The sequence below is a fragment of the Ammospiza caudacuta genome, chromosome 2 (assembly GCF_027887145.1).
Source record: "Ammospiza caudacuta isolate bAmmCau1 chromosome 2, bAmmCau1.pri, whole genome shotgun sequence".
NCBI lineage: Eukaryota > Metazoa > Chordata > Aves > Passeriformes > Passerellidae > Ammospiza > Ammospiza caudacuta.
Window position 1 is genome coordinate 51,296,151 of NC_080594.1, and position 18,897 is coordinate 51,315,047.

Below are 18,897 nucleotides of genomic sequence, written 5' to 3' on the forward strand. Positions count from 1 at the left end.
CACAAATAGTTGTGGCCTATTAGGAAAGACTCCATTTGAGAGCAGACATAATGCTGGGTGTTACACCCCTTCTGAAAACTGCATGTGCTGTCAGTATAACCCCATCAATCACAGAATCACTGAATGGGTCAGGCTGGAAGAGACCACAGGGGGTGATATGCAACAAACTCCTTGCTCAAATAGGGCCATCCCAGTGCACATGGCACAAGATTGCATCCAGACCTTTCCTGAATATCTTCACTGAAGGAGACTCCACAACATCTGTGGGCATTCTGTTCCAGTGTGCAATCACTGCACAGTAAAAAAGTTCCTCCTTATGTTCATCTGAACTTCCTGTGCATCAGTTTCTGCCCATTACCTTCTGTCCTACTGCTTGGCACAATGTCCTTCCAGCAGGCAGCTCCTTCCCAGAGCTGAGCTGGGCAACTGAGGAGTATCTCTACTCACTTCAGGGGACTACCATGGGGAAAACAAGAACTGGGGCCATTCTGTTTTAACCTGGTCTTGTCTTATCCTGTCCAATGGCTGGGTGAGCTGAACGTATGGGTAAACAAATCCTCCAGGTGAATGCAGGAATGGGGTGAAAAGATGTGTTTTTCAGAAGATGGACCCTCCATTATCTCACAGCCCATGGAGGGGTTGTGCCCAAGTCCTCCTTTCCCCCATCCCACCCAGAAAGAGCTCATGGGGAATGAAATTAGGGAGTCAGGTTTTTCCCTTCTTTTCATGAAAGTCATAGGAGGTTGGTAGAGATCCAGGACCCAGGCATCACTATGAACTGACTGGTCTCAAACAGTGTAAAAACACCTGGGACTTGGCTCTAATTTGCTTTGTATGACATACAGAAAATTTTATTCAAACTAAGTGGGTCAGGATAGTCAACAGGAGGGTTGATGAGCAGCAGAGGGCTCTGTGTGCTGCTCCCCACAGCTCTGCTGTACAACTTCACCATTGCTTACATCCCATGCTTCCCAGAAACAGGAGGAAAAATCAACTAATGCAGATTTCCTCTGTTTCTTCTCTTCAGGGAATCAGTCGATTGAGAAATTCATTAAAATCCACTGTGCCTGAGATAGAAAAACATCACCTGACAAGAAAATGCTCTTATGGAAAACAAGCCTTTGATAGCTTTACATGCTTCTTGAACACAGGGAAAGCCAGTCAATAACATTCCTCGTGGCCTAAAAGCAGAAACATCTGTCAGAGGCGGCTTGCTAGGCTGAATATAGCAGCAGGAAAGCCCAACTGATTAACTCCATCCTCTTCCTAACATGTTTTTGTGATTCCCAGAAATCCCTTGAAAGGGCCCCTGAGGACACTGGCACCATTACAAGGCAGCTATAATTCAGTAAACAGAGCCATGAAGAAAACATTATCCTGACTGCAGTTCACCTCTGGCATCCAGGTTGCATAATTCACATGTACTTCATTCTATGCTCCCTTGGCTGTGCGGCAGGCTTGTGATTTAGGAAAAAAGGAAGACTAAGCCCACACTCGGTGAAGGAAAAAATAAAATTATTGTTATGAGGAGGAAAAGAGAGTTGGGGTCCATACAACCTTGCAGGTGGACTGGAGCAGGGCAAACTGGCAGAAAAGATTATGGCAGTAACACAGTAGACAAAGGAAGTACTTCTGGTGAGCCTGGGCTGATCCTTCTTAGTATGGGTAATCATCCACAAGGACCCTTCTTCCAACCCCTGCTTTTTTCATCCACATTTGTAGATTCACCTCTATAAAAAAAGCTAAAACTACTTCTTTGCTATGTTTTACTTCTGTCCTACCTTACACATGACAGTTCACCATGCATAACTGAGGGACTTCTCCAAAAACTGCAGGAAGTTTCCTGACAACTCTTGCTAACTTCATCACAATTTTCCCCCTTACTCTGGAAAGTAGAAAGGCCTTTTATTTTTTAGACATGTGTCTGGTCTTCTTGCAGGTTTGTTGAACCACCAATACAGTCAGGGCTACAAAACTTGGGACCATTCTCAGAGCACATAAATAGTAGTTAGTGTCATTCTCAAATCACAGTCTCTCTGCATCCCACTGGACCATGCCAAGAGACCTCTAGATATGGTGCCTCAAGCAAACAATATTCAGCTTGCAACAAGTCTAGAGAAAGAAGTAATCTTTCCATTTCCAAAGTTTCTCATGCAGGGCAATAATTTCTGCAATCACAGAGCTACTCTGGATGCACATTTAAACATATTTATCTTAATTTTAATATACATTCAAATAATTTCTGCAATCACAGAGCTACTCTGGATGCACATTTAAACATATTTATCTTAATTTTAATATACATTCAAATAACTTCTGTGTAATGCTCATAAACATAAGATCTTTTGACTTAACTGTGCTGCACAAAGAGAAGCAACTTTACCTTGGAGATGAGGTAAATATCACTGCTTATAGGAGAATGGTGGGATGGGAAAATGAAACAGCCTTTGTTAGAAAATTATATGTGGCCCATTTACTCAGCAGTTCTTCAGAGGGATATGAGTATTCACAGCACTGTGTGAAGTCTTTCCCTGATTGATACTTAATTCTGAGTACATCCTCGTAGCTTAAAGAAATAATTTCAATCAGAGTCCAAGGGATTTACTATCCTGTGGTGGTTTTACATGTGTGGGAAGGAGTTCTGTGTTGTTCTTTTCTTGAGGGAATGAACTGCCTCATTTTTCTGAGTTTTTGCTCCCTTTCAGTTTACAGATTATTAAAATTTATCAGCTGCACTGTAGACCTTGCTCTGGAAATGTTTATCTTTAGATTTAATTTTTCTCCCTTGCATTTGTCTGCCTCTTAGCAGGTTTACCTTTCACGTCCTACAGTGGAAAAATATAACAGCAAATCTGAAAGGCAACCCACTCTCTTTCTAGCTCTAGCTCTCCTGGAGGACTCCTCAAAATCCTCCCTCTCACAATCAAGTCAGGAGACATCAAAAATACAACACAACGAGAAGCCCTCTGGCCTTGAGTCGCCCACCATCTACGTATTTCCAAAACTGGATTAAAAGTCCCAGAGGACTCTGCTAAAATCTCAAACTTCCATTGCATAGCACAAAATCCAAATGTGAAGAATGTTTGTTCTCTGTATAGCCAATAGCAAGATTTCTAAAGTCTTCTGCCTTGCATGCTATTTCCTCACCTGTTTTAGAGCAGCCTGAAGCAATATCATGTTTTCACAGGAAAGGAAAAAAAATCTTCTCAAAAAGGAACATCTTTTCTAACTTTCTGGTTGGTTTTTTATTGCAATTCCCAGACCAAAAAAAACCCAAAACCACAGCAACATTTTCTTTCATGTATTTTGGTTAGTATTTGTTAGAAGCTGAGATCTTTTCAGACTGACTTCCCCGCTGAAAAGAAGCTGATTTCTTGCCATTGCTTCTTGATGGTTTGACTGATTCAGCCCTCCCCTTAATCCTGCAACAGACGAGTGAGATAAGAGACATCCCCGGGGCCATGGGGATCTGCTCCCTGCTGGCATGAACTCCTCCCTCTGCCCAGCATCTTCCCTCCCTGCACTGCACAGCCATTAGGTTGCCCATCCTTTGGCACTCCTGCCACCTGATTTCATGCATCCCTTCCCTCCTCCAGTCCCCATACACTAGATTCCTGACCCTTATTCCCTCTGTCTTTCCTCCCCCGGTTCCCCAGCCTGCCCCAGCGCCACCATCTGCTCAGGCTTTACAGCTCTGAGGACACAAACAAGGAAGAAGGATTGGGAATTTTTTCCCCACTGGATGGTTCGCTTGTCACAGTCATATTCCAGCTTTCTTACCCTGTTCCTCACACTCACTCTGTGGGGAGAATTGCAGCAGATGGAGGATGTCACCTAAAATAAAGCTTGTGTGACAACTCAAAGAGAGCAAAACAGGGCAGATGATGTGTTCATAGAATCATTTAGGTTGTAAAAGACCTTTAAGAACATTGAGTCCAACCAGAAATCTGGCACTGCCAAGTCTGCCCTTAAACCATGTCCCCAAGTACCACATCTGCACATCTTTTAAATATCTCCAGGGATGGTGACTCAACCATCTTCTCCCTGGGCAACCTGTTCCAATGCCTGACAACCATTTCCTGAATTTTTTTTCCTAATATACAATCTAATCTCCCACATGGCACAACTTGAGGCCATTTCCTCTGGTCCTGTCACTTGTTACCTGGGAGAAGAGAGAGGCCTACCCCTACCTGGCTTCAAACTCCTTTCAGGCAGTTGTAGAGAGCTATAATGTGCCCCCTGTGCCTCCTTTTCCCCAGACTAAACAGCCTCAGGCAAGGCAGGGAGTCAATCCAAACCTGCTCAGAGAGCCTTTGTTCCAGGACTTTTGCCTTTTGCAAAAGCCACTAAATGCTTTTCAGGAGGCAGCAGAGCCCCTATGTATCTAAAACTGCAGGAGGGTTGTTATGTGCGCAAGGGGCACCAAATTAGACGTGAATCTCTGTGTGACTGGGTCTCCTCTGCCATGTGCTGGATTCTGCACCTGGGACAGGACAACCCTGGGTGCTCATACAGTCAGGGGAATGAGATACTGGAAAGCAGTGCCATGGAACAGGACTGGGGGTCCTGGTCAATGACAAGTTGAACGTGAGTCAGCAGTGTCCTGGCAGCCAGGAGGGCCCCCGTGTCCTGGGGGGCATCAGGCACAGAATGGCTAGCTGTGCAAGGGAGGGGATTGTCCTGCTCTGCTCTGCTCTGCTCTGGGGAGGCCTCACCTCCAGAGCTGGGGGCAGTTCTGGGTGCCATAATACAAGAAAGATATTAAACTGTCAGAGAACATCCAAAGGAGGGCAACAAGGATGGTGAAGGGTGTGGAGAAGCTGTGTGAGGAGCTGCTCTTCAGCCATCGGTCTGCTCAGCCTGGAGGAGACTGTGGGCAGAGCTCATTGCAGTCGTAGCTTCCTCATGAGAGGAAGAGAGGGGCAGACACTGATCCCTTTCTCTCCAGTGCCAGTGACAGGACCTGAAGGAACGGCCTGAGGTTGTGCCAGGGGAGATTTAGACTGGATATTAGAAATAGGTTCTTCACCCAGAGGGTGGCTGGGCACTGGCACAGGCTCCCCAGGGAAGTGGTCACAACACCAGCCTGACAGAGCTCAAGGAGCATTTGGACACCGCTCTCAGGCCCATGGTGTGACTCTTGGGGATGGTGTTTTACAGGGCCACGGGCTGGACTCGATGATGCTTGCGAGTCCCTTCCATCTCAGGACGTTCTGTGATCCTGTGCGGGGGCTCCCGGCACACAGCCACAGGAAAGGCTCCGCCTGCGCCGCTCCGGGCCCGCCGCGCCCCCAGAGCCCCTCAGGCACCGAGCCCGGCCCTCGGCCCTGCGCGCGCCCGCCCCGCCGAGCACGCGCCGCCGCCGCCCCGCCCACCCGCGCGGTCACGTGTCCTGCGGCATGGCCGGCGCGCTGGGGGATGGCGGCGGGGACGGGAGCGGCGGGAGCGCGCTCCCCCCTTCCTACATCTGCTCCTTCCCCGGCTGCGACGCCGCCTTCAACAAGGCCTGGCGGCTGTCCGCCCACCTCTGCCGGCACACGGGCGAGGTGAGCCGCGCCAGCTGGGAGGGAAGGAGGGATCTGTGTGAGCGAGGCGTGCGCGCCGCGCTGGGACCCCGCGGGGCACCGGGCAGGCCGCTTCTCCTGCTCGGGGCTGCCGCCACACCCCGGGGCTGCGCGCCGTGGCCGGGCCGGTGAGCCGCGCCGGGGCATCCCGCTGACGGCAGGATGGCCTCCCCGAGGGGGTGGGTTTGCCCACTGCTCCTCTCTTTCAGAGGCCCTATGTTTGCGATTATGAAGGCTGCGGCAAAGGGTTCACGAGGGACTTTCACCGCGCCCGACACCTCCTCACGCACACCGGGGAAAAGCCGTTCGAGTAAGACCCAAGTTTTTACTTCTTAAGCTGAAATGCGGTTTTTTTAAGGAAAGGAAGTTAAAACAGGGCAGTGGTAGAGAGCATGCATGCCTTTGGTGTCATGGGCACTGCCATAACAGTGTGTACACGGGGTGGGATCAAATTCCCTGTTCTGGTAGTGATCTGTAACAAATGCTTAAAGAAATGGGCAGATCTCCCCCAAGAATACGTTATTAAAAGGCTAACTTAGTCTCTGGCTTTTAGTGTCTTCAAAGCAAGCTTCTGTATTTGTGAGTTTCAGTAATTCTTCAGTGTGTTGTTCTTGTATGATGATTTCTGTATCTGCCTAGGGAACAAGTCACTGACAGCAGTAATAGAAAATGCAGTTCATTTGCAGGTGCACAACTGATGGGTGCAATGCAAAATTTGGAACAAAATCAAACATGAAGAAGCACATTGAGCGCAAGCACCAGAATCAGCAAAAGCAATATGTGGTGAGTAATTACCTTTGCACTGTACAGTGGAGGCTAAACAAGCTCTTTCTTGTGTATCTGGTGAAATACATCAACTTGCTATTATGTGGTACTTGTGTAAGTTCAAATACCATAACTGGGATTTCAGCAAAGACATGAACTGAACAGTCATTATTTAGCCTCTAATCAAAACTTAATTTCCTCAATAGTGTGACTTTGAAGGCTGTAACAAGTCTTTCAAGAAGCATCAGCAACTTAAAGTTCATCAGTGTCACCACACCAATGAACCTCCCTTCAAGTACGTGGATAATTTTCATACTGAACTTTAACACTTAAATACTGTAGATGAAAATAGGTGCATTTTCTCAGCCTTTTCATTGATATGGCAATAAAATAAATCAGTTTGTAGTCAGGGCTGCAAGTATATTTCTTGTACTAGTCCTTTTCTCAGTGATCTGTTTTGAGCAACAATCTTGGTGCTCTGTAACTTCAGCATTCCAGCAGTTTTATAAAAAATAACACAGAGCTCCCCCACCCCCCAGGTTTTAGTTCGACATAGTTTGACATACAGCCATAAGAGCTTGCACAGTAATGAAAAATGCAGCTACCTTTATTTCCCTGTAAGAAGCAGTGACCTGACACATTTAGTAGTGAGTAGTATGTAGAAAAAGAGGACAGACTTGGACACTAATCTTGGAAACTGTGCATTGTGGCTCCATTTGGGTAACACCATGGATCTGCTAAAAGCAAAGTTCAGTCTTGTATTTCTTACAAGTGGGTCACACTTAACATGAGTGTTCATTACACTTCAGTGAAATGTACTACTGTGGTTGGATGACAGCCAAAAATGTCAGTGGTCTGCTGGTTCTGCACAAACCCCTTAAACTTTCCACTTTCTGTTCTTCTATGTTTGAAGAGCCTGCTGTGTGGAGATGATACAAGGCTCGACTCTTCAGCTAAAGCTCAACTTGCTGTATATTTGGAAATCATACTATAGTTCTAACTCTCAAAGTCATTCAAGTCTATTGAAAAACTATTATGGAATTTACTTTTACAAGGTGGAGGGACACACACAGATTGTAGGTGAAGGGAAATTTGAATTATTTTGTTAATTTTAATTGTCCTTGACTTAACAATAAATATGTGGATATGGTGAAAGAAATGAAACTACTGCTATTTTGTACCTAGGTGTAATAAAGAAGGATGTGGAAAGAGTTTCTCTACTCCAAGTCGACTAAAGCGGCATGAGAAGATACATGAAGGTAAAACTGCTTTTTTCTTTTTAAGGTTATGTTTCAGCAAAGGAAGAAGAACTGCTTCCAGTGCAGAGTGTGCATGGATGTATGGCAATCTCCAAGTGTTCTGGCCTAGATCCAGACAAGACAAGACACCCATTTTGAATAGTAAAGTGGGATATAACTGCAGGGCATTGCAGTGTTCAGTTATGTGTGTTTGTGGCAGTCTGAGCAGAGCTCAGGATTCCTTCAGTTATTTCTTCTCCTGAGGTGCTTCCTTGCAGATAATCCATCTTTTGGAGATGGGCTGGTGGTAAAGGCATTAGCCTAGATGTCCAGAGCTTAGGATCAGTTGCCAATTCTGCCACAAATTTCCTATGGAGCCTTGGCAGAGCATGTGTATTTTTAGTTATTAATGAACCTATATGAGAGGCTTTTAAGTGAAATCATCAGAATGTCAGAATGTGGCCATGTACGGTTGAGCTAATCCTGCTGCCCTCCTATCCATTCTTTCACTGACAGATAACCAGCTTTCCAGTGATGACAAAAAACCAAAATCAAATCAAATCAACCCAACAGACTAGGAAGAGTACCCAGAAGGCTGTGATTTGTGCTGTGATTTGTACTGTGATTCCCTTTTCTTCAGACAAGGACTTGTTTGTAGGTTTTTGAGCATTGCAGTCCTGGGATTTAAATAGTGTTGACTTTCTGTGGTTCCTGCCTGATAGAATGGTAGAATCTCTTTAGACTCTGGAATACTACTGTATGGTCAGTATTTCTTCATAATATGCAGCACAAATATTTATATAGAAGTAATATATATTACTAGTTACTTTCATCTATTTGAGAGAAAGTGTATAGCTGGGAAGTAGCTTTACTGAAGCAAGGAGAGAGAGTTTCACAAAATCATTTAGGTCAGAAAGGAAGAAAGGATCAGTCACCTTGTCCAGCTCCCTGCTCAAGCTGGGGACAGTTAGACCAGGTTGTTGAGGACCATGTCTAGTGGTGTTGAATGGTTCCAGGGCTCGGGCTTCCCCAGCCTCTCTGGACAACTGGTGTCAGTGATATAAGATTTCTTACATAAAATTGCTAGGATTTTCTTTGGTTCTAATTTGTGTTGATTGTTTATTGTCTCTTATCCCACTCCTGTGCAATATGGGAAGAGATAAGGAATAACTGGCTTTTAATTTTCAAATGCTGGAAGTGGAGTCCTGTAAAACTGGACTGTTTGCCAGACCCTCTGTGATTGTAAACATTTGTTCTATTCAACAGGCTATGCATGCAAGAAGGAAAACTGCTCATATATTGGAAAAACTTGGACAGAGCTTCTGAAACATAATAAAGTCAGTCATGCAGGTAAATTCCAAATGCATTAGTAAACTTATGATACAAATAGGAAACCAACTTCTAATCTGGAGTCCTTGCTGTACTCATTTCATCAGGTTGTCAGCATGTCCCAAACTTGTCTACTAACTTTATTGGTGAAGTGGCTGTCACTCCAGCTAGACCTTTGATGAAAATGCTGCTCAGTATACTAACTTAGGTTTGTGATTCAGTTAACAGAAAACTGTTTTATGTAGGATTTCAGATCTGGATAATTCCTACTGCATTATCCTCCTGAAGTCTCTAAGTTCCTTGCATTTTGTGTTGATTTTAGCACTGTTCTAATAGACCACCATTGTTTGATTCTGAGCTGCTTTAAGAAGTTGTTTATTTATAGTCTGCCTTTCTTTCTCCCACTCAGAGCCAATAGTCTGCAGTGAATGTAACAAAACTTTTAAACGAAAGGATTACCTCAAGCAGCATCAAAAGACACATGCTGTGGAGAGGGAAGTCTGTCGCTGCCCCAGAGAAGGATGTGGAAGAACGTACACAACTTTATTTAACCTTCAAAGCCATATCCTCTCTTTTCACGAGGAGAAAAAACCATTCTCTTGTGATTATCCAGGCTGTGGAAAAGTGTTTGCAATGAAGGTGTGTGTTAACTGTTCTTATCTGAATCCCATTATCTGAAATTATAAACTTAATTCTTTTTTTTCCCTCCTGCTCTTTGTAACTGTAGCAGAGCCTAGCAAGACATGCAGTTGTACATGATCCTGAAAAGAGAAAGCTGAACTTGAAAGTAAGTTACACTCTTGGAAAGTCTTCTCACCTCTACCCTGTCACTGCAGGTGGGAAAACTTTACCTGTTTTATAATGTGACTTCAAGCAGGAAAACAGGTCAAATATGTTGGTAATTTGTGAGATTCTTAATTTATGAAGCGCCTCTAGCTAATGCCTCTATGTTATGTTTTCCCCCACCACAGTAGTAGCCTTTGCTCCACAGGTCTGTTAAGTTTACTAATTCTGGATCTATTTCTGCCAGGCAAAGCGTTCTCGTCCCAAGAGGAGCTTAGCCTCTCGTCTCAGTGGCTACATTCCTCCCAAAACACAGCCAGGAAAGGATGAAGTTGTGGTGGAAAGCAAGACAGCAGATAAGCTCGTGGAAAATGGAATACCAGCTGTTGAAATTCGGACTCTGTAGCAAAGGTTAACCGAGACAGTGTTCTTCGTGGAATGACCAATGTAAAGCTCAACAACAACTTTATCTAAAGTTAATTTTTTAAAATTTTATTTTTTAAATAAATATATATTGTTTACACTGCTTCAGAAAGTCATTGATGCAACTCATTTGACTTCAGATCTTGGTTTTCATCTTTCTTTACTGTATTGTTTTTCTTGATTTCCATCTTCTGGTGTTCTTTCAACTCTTTGTCAGACATGTGCCTGAAAATGCAGGTACTCACTCCTTCTCTAGCAACTTTTGGCTTGGAAAGGTAAGTTGCTTTCTCAGACACAGTCTCCAAAATTTGATCAAAAAGCATGAACTAAAAAAGAGGAGAAAAATGAAAATGGAACTAAATGAATGCACAAATACAGGTAGAAAAATATTTCAAGCTGCTCTGTAATAACATGATCTGCTTAGTGTAGCTATTAGCTGAACCAAGCTAGTTGCTAGTCCTAGTTTGAGCACTTCAGCTTGTCCTTTCCTAACTTCTTTACTCATAAGCAGGTTTAGGCAAGTCACTAGAGGGGGATTCAGCCATTTCCTAACATTTAGGCTGCACTGCTGACTCACAGGGTTTTGCTCTGTAAGGGTGAACATTGGAGTGGTCTGCATCTGACTCCTCTCCACCCTCCTCTTCCTCTAGATTCAGATATATTATTATATGACGCTTTTTTCTTAAGGTATTGTCCTAAGGTCAGCAGGACCTGGTGGTATTGAACTGAGTAACAGTGCATTCATGTAACACACCGAATTCCTAACCTCATTATTAAGGCTTCAAGGACAATGTAAATCAGGACTATGTCATGAAATGTTCTGTTCCCTCCCATCATCAGTTTTTCCTGTTACTCCCTCCCTGTAAATTTACCTTCCTATAAAAAGTTATGTTCTTTTTGGATGAAATGCTATTACAATTTTCTCCAGCAATTTAGTTGAGACAATCGTCAAGAACACCTAATTCACTAGGAGAAAAAAATAGTCTTACACAGAATATTTATTAAAAATCCATTTTTGTGAATGACAATGAAGTCTCCAGGCCCTGTAATTATACTGGGAAGTTGTCATCAGTTGCTCAACATTTTTAGTGATTTTCACTTTGCTAGTCTTGGAACACCATTCCAATAGCTTTTCATGTAGGAATGGACAACTAACTTTAGCCAAAGTTGCATAAATGCAGCTCCAGAAGAACTGTTGGTGAAATAATCCTGCTAAAATACAGACTTTTTCTTTTTAAATCACACTCTTAAAGTTTTCAGAGTGGGTGAGCTGGCTAAAGGCATAGATCAGAAGATTTCACTGGCCCCACTAATAGGGTGGTGCTGCATAGGAGTAGGAGCTGCTTAGACTCTGCTGTCCAAGCCAGTACTGCAGCTGGGTTGTTAAGGAAGCATGGCATTTGAACTGTCTCTCTGGAACTACTTCACCAGTGTTTGAAGAGCAGCAGCTTAAGACAGGCAACCACTACTTGCATGGGACCTAGATCTCCACTAAGATACTAAAAACTGTGGCAGTACCCAATAAGGAAGGTCAGTACAGCTGCAGCTGTTTGATGACATTGATTGGTCCCACTTCCAGGAGTGCACTTACCATGTCTGTACTGCTGCCCTTGGCTTGCCGGATGGTAACCTTAACATGGTGTCTCTTGTCAATCCACTGTGCTATCTGTTTAGTCTTGGTCTCTAAGTCGTTCTTGGCAATAGCTGAAGAAAAGGACAACTCCTTCTGCACCACCCCTGTTTAAAACAGAACTGAAACTGTTGGCTTAACATTTGACAAACCTGTACTAGTTGCTCTCTTTTATCAGCTTATGGTGCTTTGTGTTTGACTCCCTCCTCCCACGCTGCCTTCTCAGAGCATCCTGATCTCACTCTCAGCATGCACCACTCTCACCTGAGAGGGTGGCAACTTGATGCTCTCACACTCACTGCCCCAAATGGGAGACTGAGTGCATGTTTGAGGCACACCGGGAAAATCTCTCAGGGTCAGAAGGCTTAAGGTATTTTTAATTACAGTCTTGTTCATATGATCCACACAATGTAGGTCTGACAAACAGGTAAGCATTGGATCTGGAATTAAGGACTTAGTGTGCAAATTCCTGTGTTCTGCACGTAGGACAGCTGAAGGTAAAAGTGCTGACGTTAGACAGCTCTTCATCTCCAGCCCATTTTATTGAATGGTGAGTGCAATATTGAACTGGAAGTACGGCAATGCCTTGTAATATATTTGAACATAATATATATATATGATATCTACAGTCTCTTCCTCCTTCAAGTTTCTCTAAAGCAGTTACCATCTGAATAATATTTTTGTGGTTTCTTGAACAGAGCAACTCACTATCACAATAATGTTCTCCTCTAAAATCAGGACTGTACCCAAAGCACAGCTATCTTTGTTAACCTGAGGACATGAGAGGATTCAAGGTTACGTGCCTTTTCTAAAACCTCTTTGCCAAATTCAGTTTATTAAACTTCTGGAGCAGGTGGTCCTAAGGGAAAAAAAAAAAACCAAAAACAAACAAACCAAACTGAAAAGTGTTAAATACTGAAAAAGTTCTCTTACTCTGTACAAGAAAGAGCTCTGGACTTTGTCATCCTAGCAGAAAATGAGGAAGAGAGTGTTTCATGACTACTGGTGACAAACTATATAATTATATTGGTGTATCTGGTCCTTAGTTTGTAAAAACTGCCTGTCGCTCTATGCCTTAGTAAAAGAACAGAAATTCAGTGAGTCTCACGGAACCAGAGCCTAGTTATATTCACTCACATAAAGATATTTTTTAACAAGTCAGCAGATGACAAAATAGCAAATCCTAAGAGGGCAATAGAAGGCTTCTCTGTGGAAGACTGGACTAATCCAAAATTTTATTTTCACCACTGCAAATCCTTAATAGCGTGGACTGCACTGACATTGCTTTGGATTTACACAAATTCAAGTAAGAGGATTTAATCTGTTGAAACCACTTTTCATGCAGCATTTTTCAAAGTCCTCAGCATTGTAGCGTTTACAGTGCACATACCTTGCTTTGGACTTGCTTTTTTCTTCTCTGCACGTTTAAGCTGCTCTTCATGAATCTGCTGCCCAGTCATCAGTCTGTAAACTGGAGGTTCTACGTTTTCACGAAGCAGAACCAGTTTCAGGCCATGCTCATCCATAAGTCTGAGTGCCTCTGCTCGGTGCATGTTTCCTAAGCTCTCCCCATCCTGGTTGATTACGTGTAAAATACGATAGGGAATTCTTCGCCCAACGCTTCCAAATGCCGCTTTACTTTTTGGTTGTGCGTGAGATTTTTCACCTGTACAATATGGCTGAGTAAGCCCAAACACAGCTGACTTCCTAGGGCCAGGTACCGCTATCCAAAATGGAGAAAAGAGCCACTTTTGTGCTGTCTGTGGCAGAAGAGTACCAAAGAACCTTTCTGCGTATCTGCTCTCATTTCTGGCCGCTTGACATAAATATTTCATTGTGCACAAGGCAGTCATTCTGAGGAAGAAGAAAAAACAAGTTACCTCATCAGTCAGATTCTTCTAGTTATACTAGAAAAACTTGACTCCAGTCAAGTAAACCCTAGTGTTTGTAACTACTCTTTTAAAATGATACATGGTACTACTGTACAGAATCATCAATCAACAGTCATTTTACAGTAACAAAGGGATTTAACCCAGAGAGACAATCTGACAAATGACCAAAATATATGAATTGATGTTACCTTCTGTATCGTAAAATCTGAGCCTGTACTCCTTTAAAGAATCCAATACTTCTAGTTCCTTTCTTCTCACTTTCAAATTTTAATCTCAATAGTTACAGGCATCTATCCTGATATAGTACTCATGAAGCTATAAACTTTCAAACATGCTTCAAAATATACCCGTGCTTGAAGACTACTGACATTCATCTTTGAGACATTTCTTCCATTGGATTTTTTCCCATTCTTCCCCGGTTCATGAAATCCCCCTGGCAATTCTGCTGCAGCTGCCCATTATTTGCATTTTGTTCAGACCTTCAGAAATCATCCATTTTCTAACAGCTGCAAAAAACTTTGGAAATAAAGAGCAAACTGTGAGTATTCTCTGCAGTTTTGTTTTTTTTTTTTTTTTTTTTTTTGTTTTTTTTTTTTTTTTTTTTTTTTTGTTTAAAAGGCAGCAATTACAGGAAAAGCCAAGGATGATGCAGGAAACCAAACATCATACCAGAGGAGTTGGCAAGAGTGAGACCTTTTTTGCCCAGGAGGGAATGTGACTCTGCTCTATAAATACATGCATGCATACACATACACACACACACATATGTGACATGGTGTAAACATGCATCCATGTGCATACATACACATGGAAAAGGTGTAAACCATCAGCAAGGATAAAAAGCTATTTATAATTCTAAGCAGTGTTGGCACAGGAACAAGTAAAACGACTTGCCTGTGAATAAACAGTCTGAAAAGTCTGGAGCCTGGGATGGATATCATACCTCAACAGGGACAATGTCCATACAAACCACTTGAAGAAGGAGCCAGAGTTCATGAACAGGGCAGTCTGATAACAGCTGTTTGCTACCTAGATCCAGAACTCAAGCAGGCCACAGGGCACAGGAAGAGTAGTAACATGATTTCCACAGCAGCCTAAAACCAGCTGGTAGAGCTACCTTCCCTTCCTGCCCTGGGCTCTGCCTCTGCCCAGTAAAAACAGCTTTTTGTCTGGCTGTGACAACAGCCCTATCTGTGACTGAACACCCACTGTCAACACCCAAGTATCTTTGTGCATCATCAGTGCAGCCACAAAAAAGCCATGATGTCCTTATTTTTTTAATGGTTTCACAAAGCAGCTCTGGATCATGCACAGCAGACTTGGTCTGCAATCTGGGCATCACTGCTCCATACTGAATAATTAAATTTATTTTCCATTCAGAAGAGCCTGGCTTGCCTTTGAGAGCTACTGATTTATAAAATTAAGTAACAGTATCTCAGCAATGGAACAGCAGCTTGTTTTAAGGAAATCATGACCTTGCTCTGCTAAACACATGGTGTTGTTGGTATCCTCCTTCTTTCTCTGACGCTATTTAAATGTAATAAATCTAGCCTTAGCTGTCTGAAAGAAAACAACTCCTTTTTTATGGAAGGGTTTTTCTTTGCCTAGCACGGCAAAGACACGCGTGTTTCGCCTTGCGCGTTTCGCCCGTCCTTGCGTTGGCAAGGCCGCCTGACTCCGCTGGCTGGGAGCTCTAAGGAGCGGCAGCTCCGGGCACACCGGGAACCGCGGGAGCCGCCTCGCTTCCCATGCCGGGCAGCGGTCAGGGGAGGGGGCGGCATCCCGTGGGTGTCCCTCCCGTAAACGGAAGAAGGGCTGTACGTGGCTGTGTGACAGTGCCCTGTCGTGTCCTCGCCCTGTCGTGTCCGCCTTCCCGGATCTGCGTGTCGCGGAGGTCACTGCGCGTGCCCGCGGCTCCCTGTGACCCCCTCTTACCTGTCGGCTGGGCCGGGCCGAATGGAGCCGAACCGCCGCCCCCGGCCCGCCGAAGCAGCCGAGGGACCGGCCCGAGCCGCCGAGAAGTTGCGGCACGCCCCGCCTCTCCCCTTTCCTTTTCCTCCTGCTCCTCCTCTTCCTCTTCCTCCTCACGCGCCTCCGCCTCTCGCCCCCGCCCCGCGCGTGCCTGTGGGCGCGAGCGCGCCTCCGCCGGTGCGCGCCCGCGGGAGCGCGCGTGGTGGGAGTGGCCGTGCGGGCGTGGTCCGTGTGTCCCTGTGTCCGTGTGTCCGTGTGTCCGTGTGTGCCTGTGTGCTCCTGCGTTTCCAGGAAACCTGGCGTGCCCCGTTCCCTGTGTGCGGTTGTTGGGAGCTGCTGTTCCCTTGCGTGGCTCTGTGGGGTCCCGCTGTGCCTTTGCTGCGCTGCCGTGGGTGTGAGGGCCGCAGCGGGGACAGGCTCCGCGCTGTGCCCTGGGGCCATCCCTGCGGGGCCGTTCGGTCCTGCCAGCGGGGATTGTGTGGGTGCTGAGTGCTTTGTGTGTGTCTGTTGAGGCATAGAATCATAGAATTTGGGTTTGGGTTGGAAAGGATTTTTAAAGCTCAACTTCTCTAATCCCTCTGCAATAAGCAGGAGAGCAGGAACGTCTTCAACTCCATCAGGTTGCTCAGAGCCCTGTGTGTCCTGACCTTGAATGTTTCCTGGAATGAGGCATCCACCATCCCTCTGAGCAGCCTGTGGCAACATTTCATCACCTTCCCTGTAAAAACTTCTTCCTTACCTCTAGTCTAGATTTACCCTCTTTTAGTTTAAAACCATAACTCGTTGTCCTGTCACTACAGGCCCTGCCAGAACGTCCTTTCCCATGTTTCTTACAGGCCCCCATTAGGCACTGGCAGGCTGCTGTGAGCTTTCCCCGCAGCCTTCTCCAGACGGAGCAGCCCCAGGTGCTGCTCCATAGGAGAGGCGCTCCAGCCCTCAGAGCACCTTTGTGTCCCTGCTCTGGACTCGCTCCAGCAGGTCCGTGTCCTTCCCGAGCTGGGGACCCCAGAAGGCGATGCAGCCCAGCCCCGGGCTGTGTGACACAGCTGTCCCCCTGTCCCTGTCCCCATCGGGGGCTCCGTGAGCGGGGTGCGGGCAGCGCAGGGCATAGCCGAGGCTGCAGGGGTCAGCAGCGTGTGCGGCTCTGCGGCGGCGTGAGTCAGACCGAAGGCGTCTCGGGCGCCTGGATTTGTTACCTTCTTTGGTAGGAGAGGCTCTGCCTCGGATTTGCGAGCTCCTCTGTCCAGTTTGGAGACAGAAACATTTGAAAGAGAAGCTGAAATTCGTGGAACTCCAGTCAGCCGCTGAACAGCACTGGAGTTTGCTGAGGACCTCTCTCCGGAGCCCAGGGGTTCGTGCCGATCGAGGGATGCTTTTTAGCCATCCGGGCAGGAGCTGGAGTGACACTCAGACTGAACGTGTGCTTTAGAATTTAGTACAAAATAAAGCTATGGGAAGCAGCTGTCCTTCCTGCCTAAAAATAATCAGAATTTTTTATCTTATATGCTTTAGGCCACAGCTAAGTGACCCTTCTTTCCTCTCCCCCCTCTTCTGTTCAGGAAGAAGAAATGCAATGAAAACCTGACCATGATTTTGAACTGAAAGCTTTCTGTTCTTAATTGTGATCTTAGAACGATTTAGTTTCATGTGCTTGCTGGTTTTGTTTTGTCATTGTGATACATACATGTAAAAAAAGGTCTGTCATTGCTTCATGCTTTCCTTCTTCACAGAAGACATCCTGTGGTAATCGTGTGCAAACCCAGAAAACTTCACCAAATCAGTTCACAGTATGAAGTTCATTCATATCACCTTATCCTCATGCTGGCAGTAATGAATTTGGAAAAATGCCAGTAACAGAATTAGCCAAGTAGATGGTGAGCTAAGACCCTAAATGACAACTGTAGCTTCTCCTATTATATGCAAATAGAGCTGAATTTTTCCATCCTGCTCTTTTGTGCTTTTTTTTTTATTTCACTCAGGCTTTATGCCTTTAGAGTTGTAAGCTCTTTGGGAGCAGGGATTACCGTCACATCTGTGGAATGCCTAAGAAAACTGGATCTCAGTTTGATGCTATTAAAACATAAATTATTGAAATTCTACAGTATCCAGTTGTGGAGAGTGAAATATTCCACAATAAGAAAAGGCGAAACAAAAAAGATTTTTTTACTGCTCCTTTCATGGTCTGAAAATCAAGTGTTGTGGTGGTTTGACCTAAACCATGACAAGTGTGGAATTTGAATAAGCATGAAGGGAAATTTGGCAGAGCTGAGGCTTGGAGAGATATTTTTTCATCATCAGCTCTGCAATATGCGTTAGAAGCAAGGGTGTCAGTGGCCCCCTTGCAGTTAGTGAGTATTGCCACTCTGAGAACCATCCCCACAAGACTGGTAATTTCCAGCAGTGTTAGTAGCAGCAATAAAGCTAATAATCCTCTTCACTAGTGATAAAAACTACCTGCATGAAAGCAAGGTACTTCAGAGCATACACATCACATTCCTTCTCTCTTCCCATTGTTTAATTCTGTTAAGTTTAAACCTGATGCTTGTTTTACTTCATGCCTTTCTAATTAAACACAGTGTGCCAAGAAATAGTGCAGCCTTCTAATGGAGTTTGTCCTCAATTAATGTGATCTTTCTGGGAGTTCATTATACTCTTTCTCCTTGTTCTTTGTCTCATGTCTGTTTACACTGTAATTGTTCTGGGGCCCTGTTTTATGTGTGCCTGCCACAATGAGACTGCAGTCTTAATTATTTGACAGACACTATCATAATAAGTGCAGTTAATAATAACTTTCTTCCTTCTACTTTGCCTGATGCACATCATCTTCTGCCCACCCCTGACAGTACACTCAGTCATTTATTTGCTTTTTAAATCCTTAATCTTCATCTGCCTTTTCCCCCCTCTTTTTTAAGATTTGACATTTACTTACAAAGTTGTTGTTTTCACTTTGTTATTTTTTGTGCCATCTTAAGGCCTATTCTGCTAGACCTTGTGCCAAACTGTAGACATTTCACTCCCCAGCTAATTTTAAATGCAAATATATGAGAAGGGGAAAGGATGGGTGGATGGAGAGATTTCTGGTCCTCATACATGAGCAGTGCAGGGATTTGCTAGTGTGGATGTTATTAATGTTAGTAATTACTGTGAGGCTCAAGATGCTACTGAGAAACTTCTTCCACATTAAGAACTGATCTCTGGGGGATGGTTTCAGTATTCCCTGAGGATGTTGGAAACTGGTTCCAATCATTCTGTGTTTTGTGGTTAATTTCAAAATCAAAGAATCAGAGAATCATGCAAGTTGG

The 18,897-nt window shown here is 44.6% G+C and overlaps 2 protein-coding genes across 7 annotated transcripts; one reads left to right on the plus strand and one right to left on the minus strand.

Moving 5' to 3' along the window:
* The first annotated feature begins 5,392 nt into the window (after positions 1-5,392).
* On the plus strand, positions 5,393-10,141 carry GTF3A (general transcription factor IIIA). 4 transcript variants are annotated; one of them, XM_058800143.1, is made up of 9 exons: positions 5,400-5,546; positions 5,774-5,874; positions 6,251-6,347; positions 6,536-6,624; positions 7,515-7,588; positions 8,834-8,917; positions 9,306-9,535; positions 9,624-9,683; positions 9,927-10,141. In XM_058800143.1, the coding sequence occupies exons 1-9, from the start codon at positions 5,400-5,402 to the stop codon at positions 10,083-10,085; spliced, it is 1,041 nt and encodes a 346-aa protein (XP_058656126.1). In that variant the 3' UTR covers positions 10,086-10,141. The 4 variants fall into 4 exon arrangements, with proteins under 4 accessions (XP_058656128.1, XP_058656129.1, XP_058656130.1 ...); XM_058800145.1 differs by lacking the exon at positions 5,774-5,874 and having other exon boundaries at positions 5,393-5,546; XM_058800146.1 differs by lacking the exon at positions 5,774-5,874 and having other exon boundaries at positions 5,393-5,546; positions 9,627-9,683.
* A 54-nt stretch (positions 10,142-10,195) lies between these two features.
* Positions 10,196-15,684, minus strand: MTIF3 (mitochondrial translational initiation factor 3). Of its 3 annotated transcripts, none has more exons than XM_058800129.1 (5): positions 15,560-15,628; positions 13,972-14,140; positions 13,123-13,586; positions 11,694-11,839; positions 10,196-10,428 (listed from the first exon to the last, which is right to left on the minus strand). In XM_058800129.1, the coding sequence occupies exons 2-5, from the start codon at positions 13,992-13,994 to the stop codon at positions 10,216-10,218; spliced, it is 846 nt and encodes a 281-aa protein (XP_058656112.1). In that variant the 5' UTR covers positions 13,995-14,140; positions 15,560-15,628; the 3' UTR covers positions 10,196-10,215. The 3 variants fall into 3 exon arrangements, with proteins under 3 accessions (XP_058656112.1, XP_058656114.1, XP_058656113.1); XM_058800131.1 differs by having other exon boundaries at positions 13,993-14,140; positions 15,560-15,612; XM_058800130.1 differs by lacking the exon at positions 13,972-14,140 and having other exon boundaries at positions 15,560-15,684.
* Between the last annotated feature and the right edge of the window lie 3,213 nt (positions 15,685-18,897).

Coding starts and splice junctions, on each gene's coding strand:
- GTF3A (XM_058800143.1), top strand. CDS start 5,400: ATGGCCGGCGCGCTGGGGGATGGCGGCGGGGACGGGAGCGGCGGGAGC. Junction 5,547..5,773: donor TCTGCCGGCACACGGGCGAG/GTGAGCCGCGCC, acceptor CCTCTCTTTCAG/AGGCCCTATGTTTGCGATTA. Junction 8,918..9,305: donor TAATAAAGTCAGTCATGCAG/GTAAATTCCAAA, acceptor TCTCCCACTCAG/AGCCAATAGTCTGCAGTGAA.
- MTIF3 (XM_058800129.1), bottom strand. CDS start 13,994: ATGTCAGTAGTCTTCAAGCACGG. Junction 11,840..13,122: donor AAAAGCAAGTCCAAAGCAAG/GTATGTGCACTG, acceptor TGTTTTAAACAG/GGGTGGTGCAGAAGGAGTTG. Junction 10,429..11,693: donor AGGGCAGCAGTACAGACATG/GTAAGTGCACTC, acceptor CCTCTTTTTTAG/TTCATGCTTTTTGATCAAAT.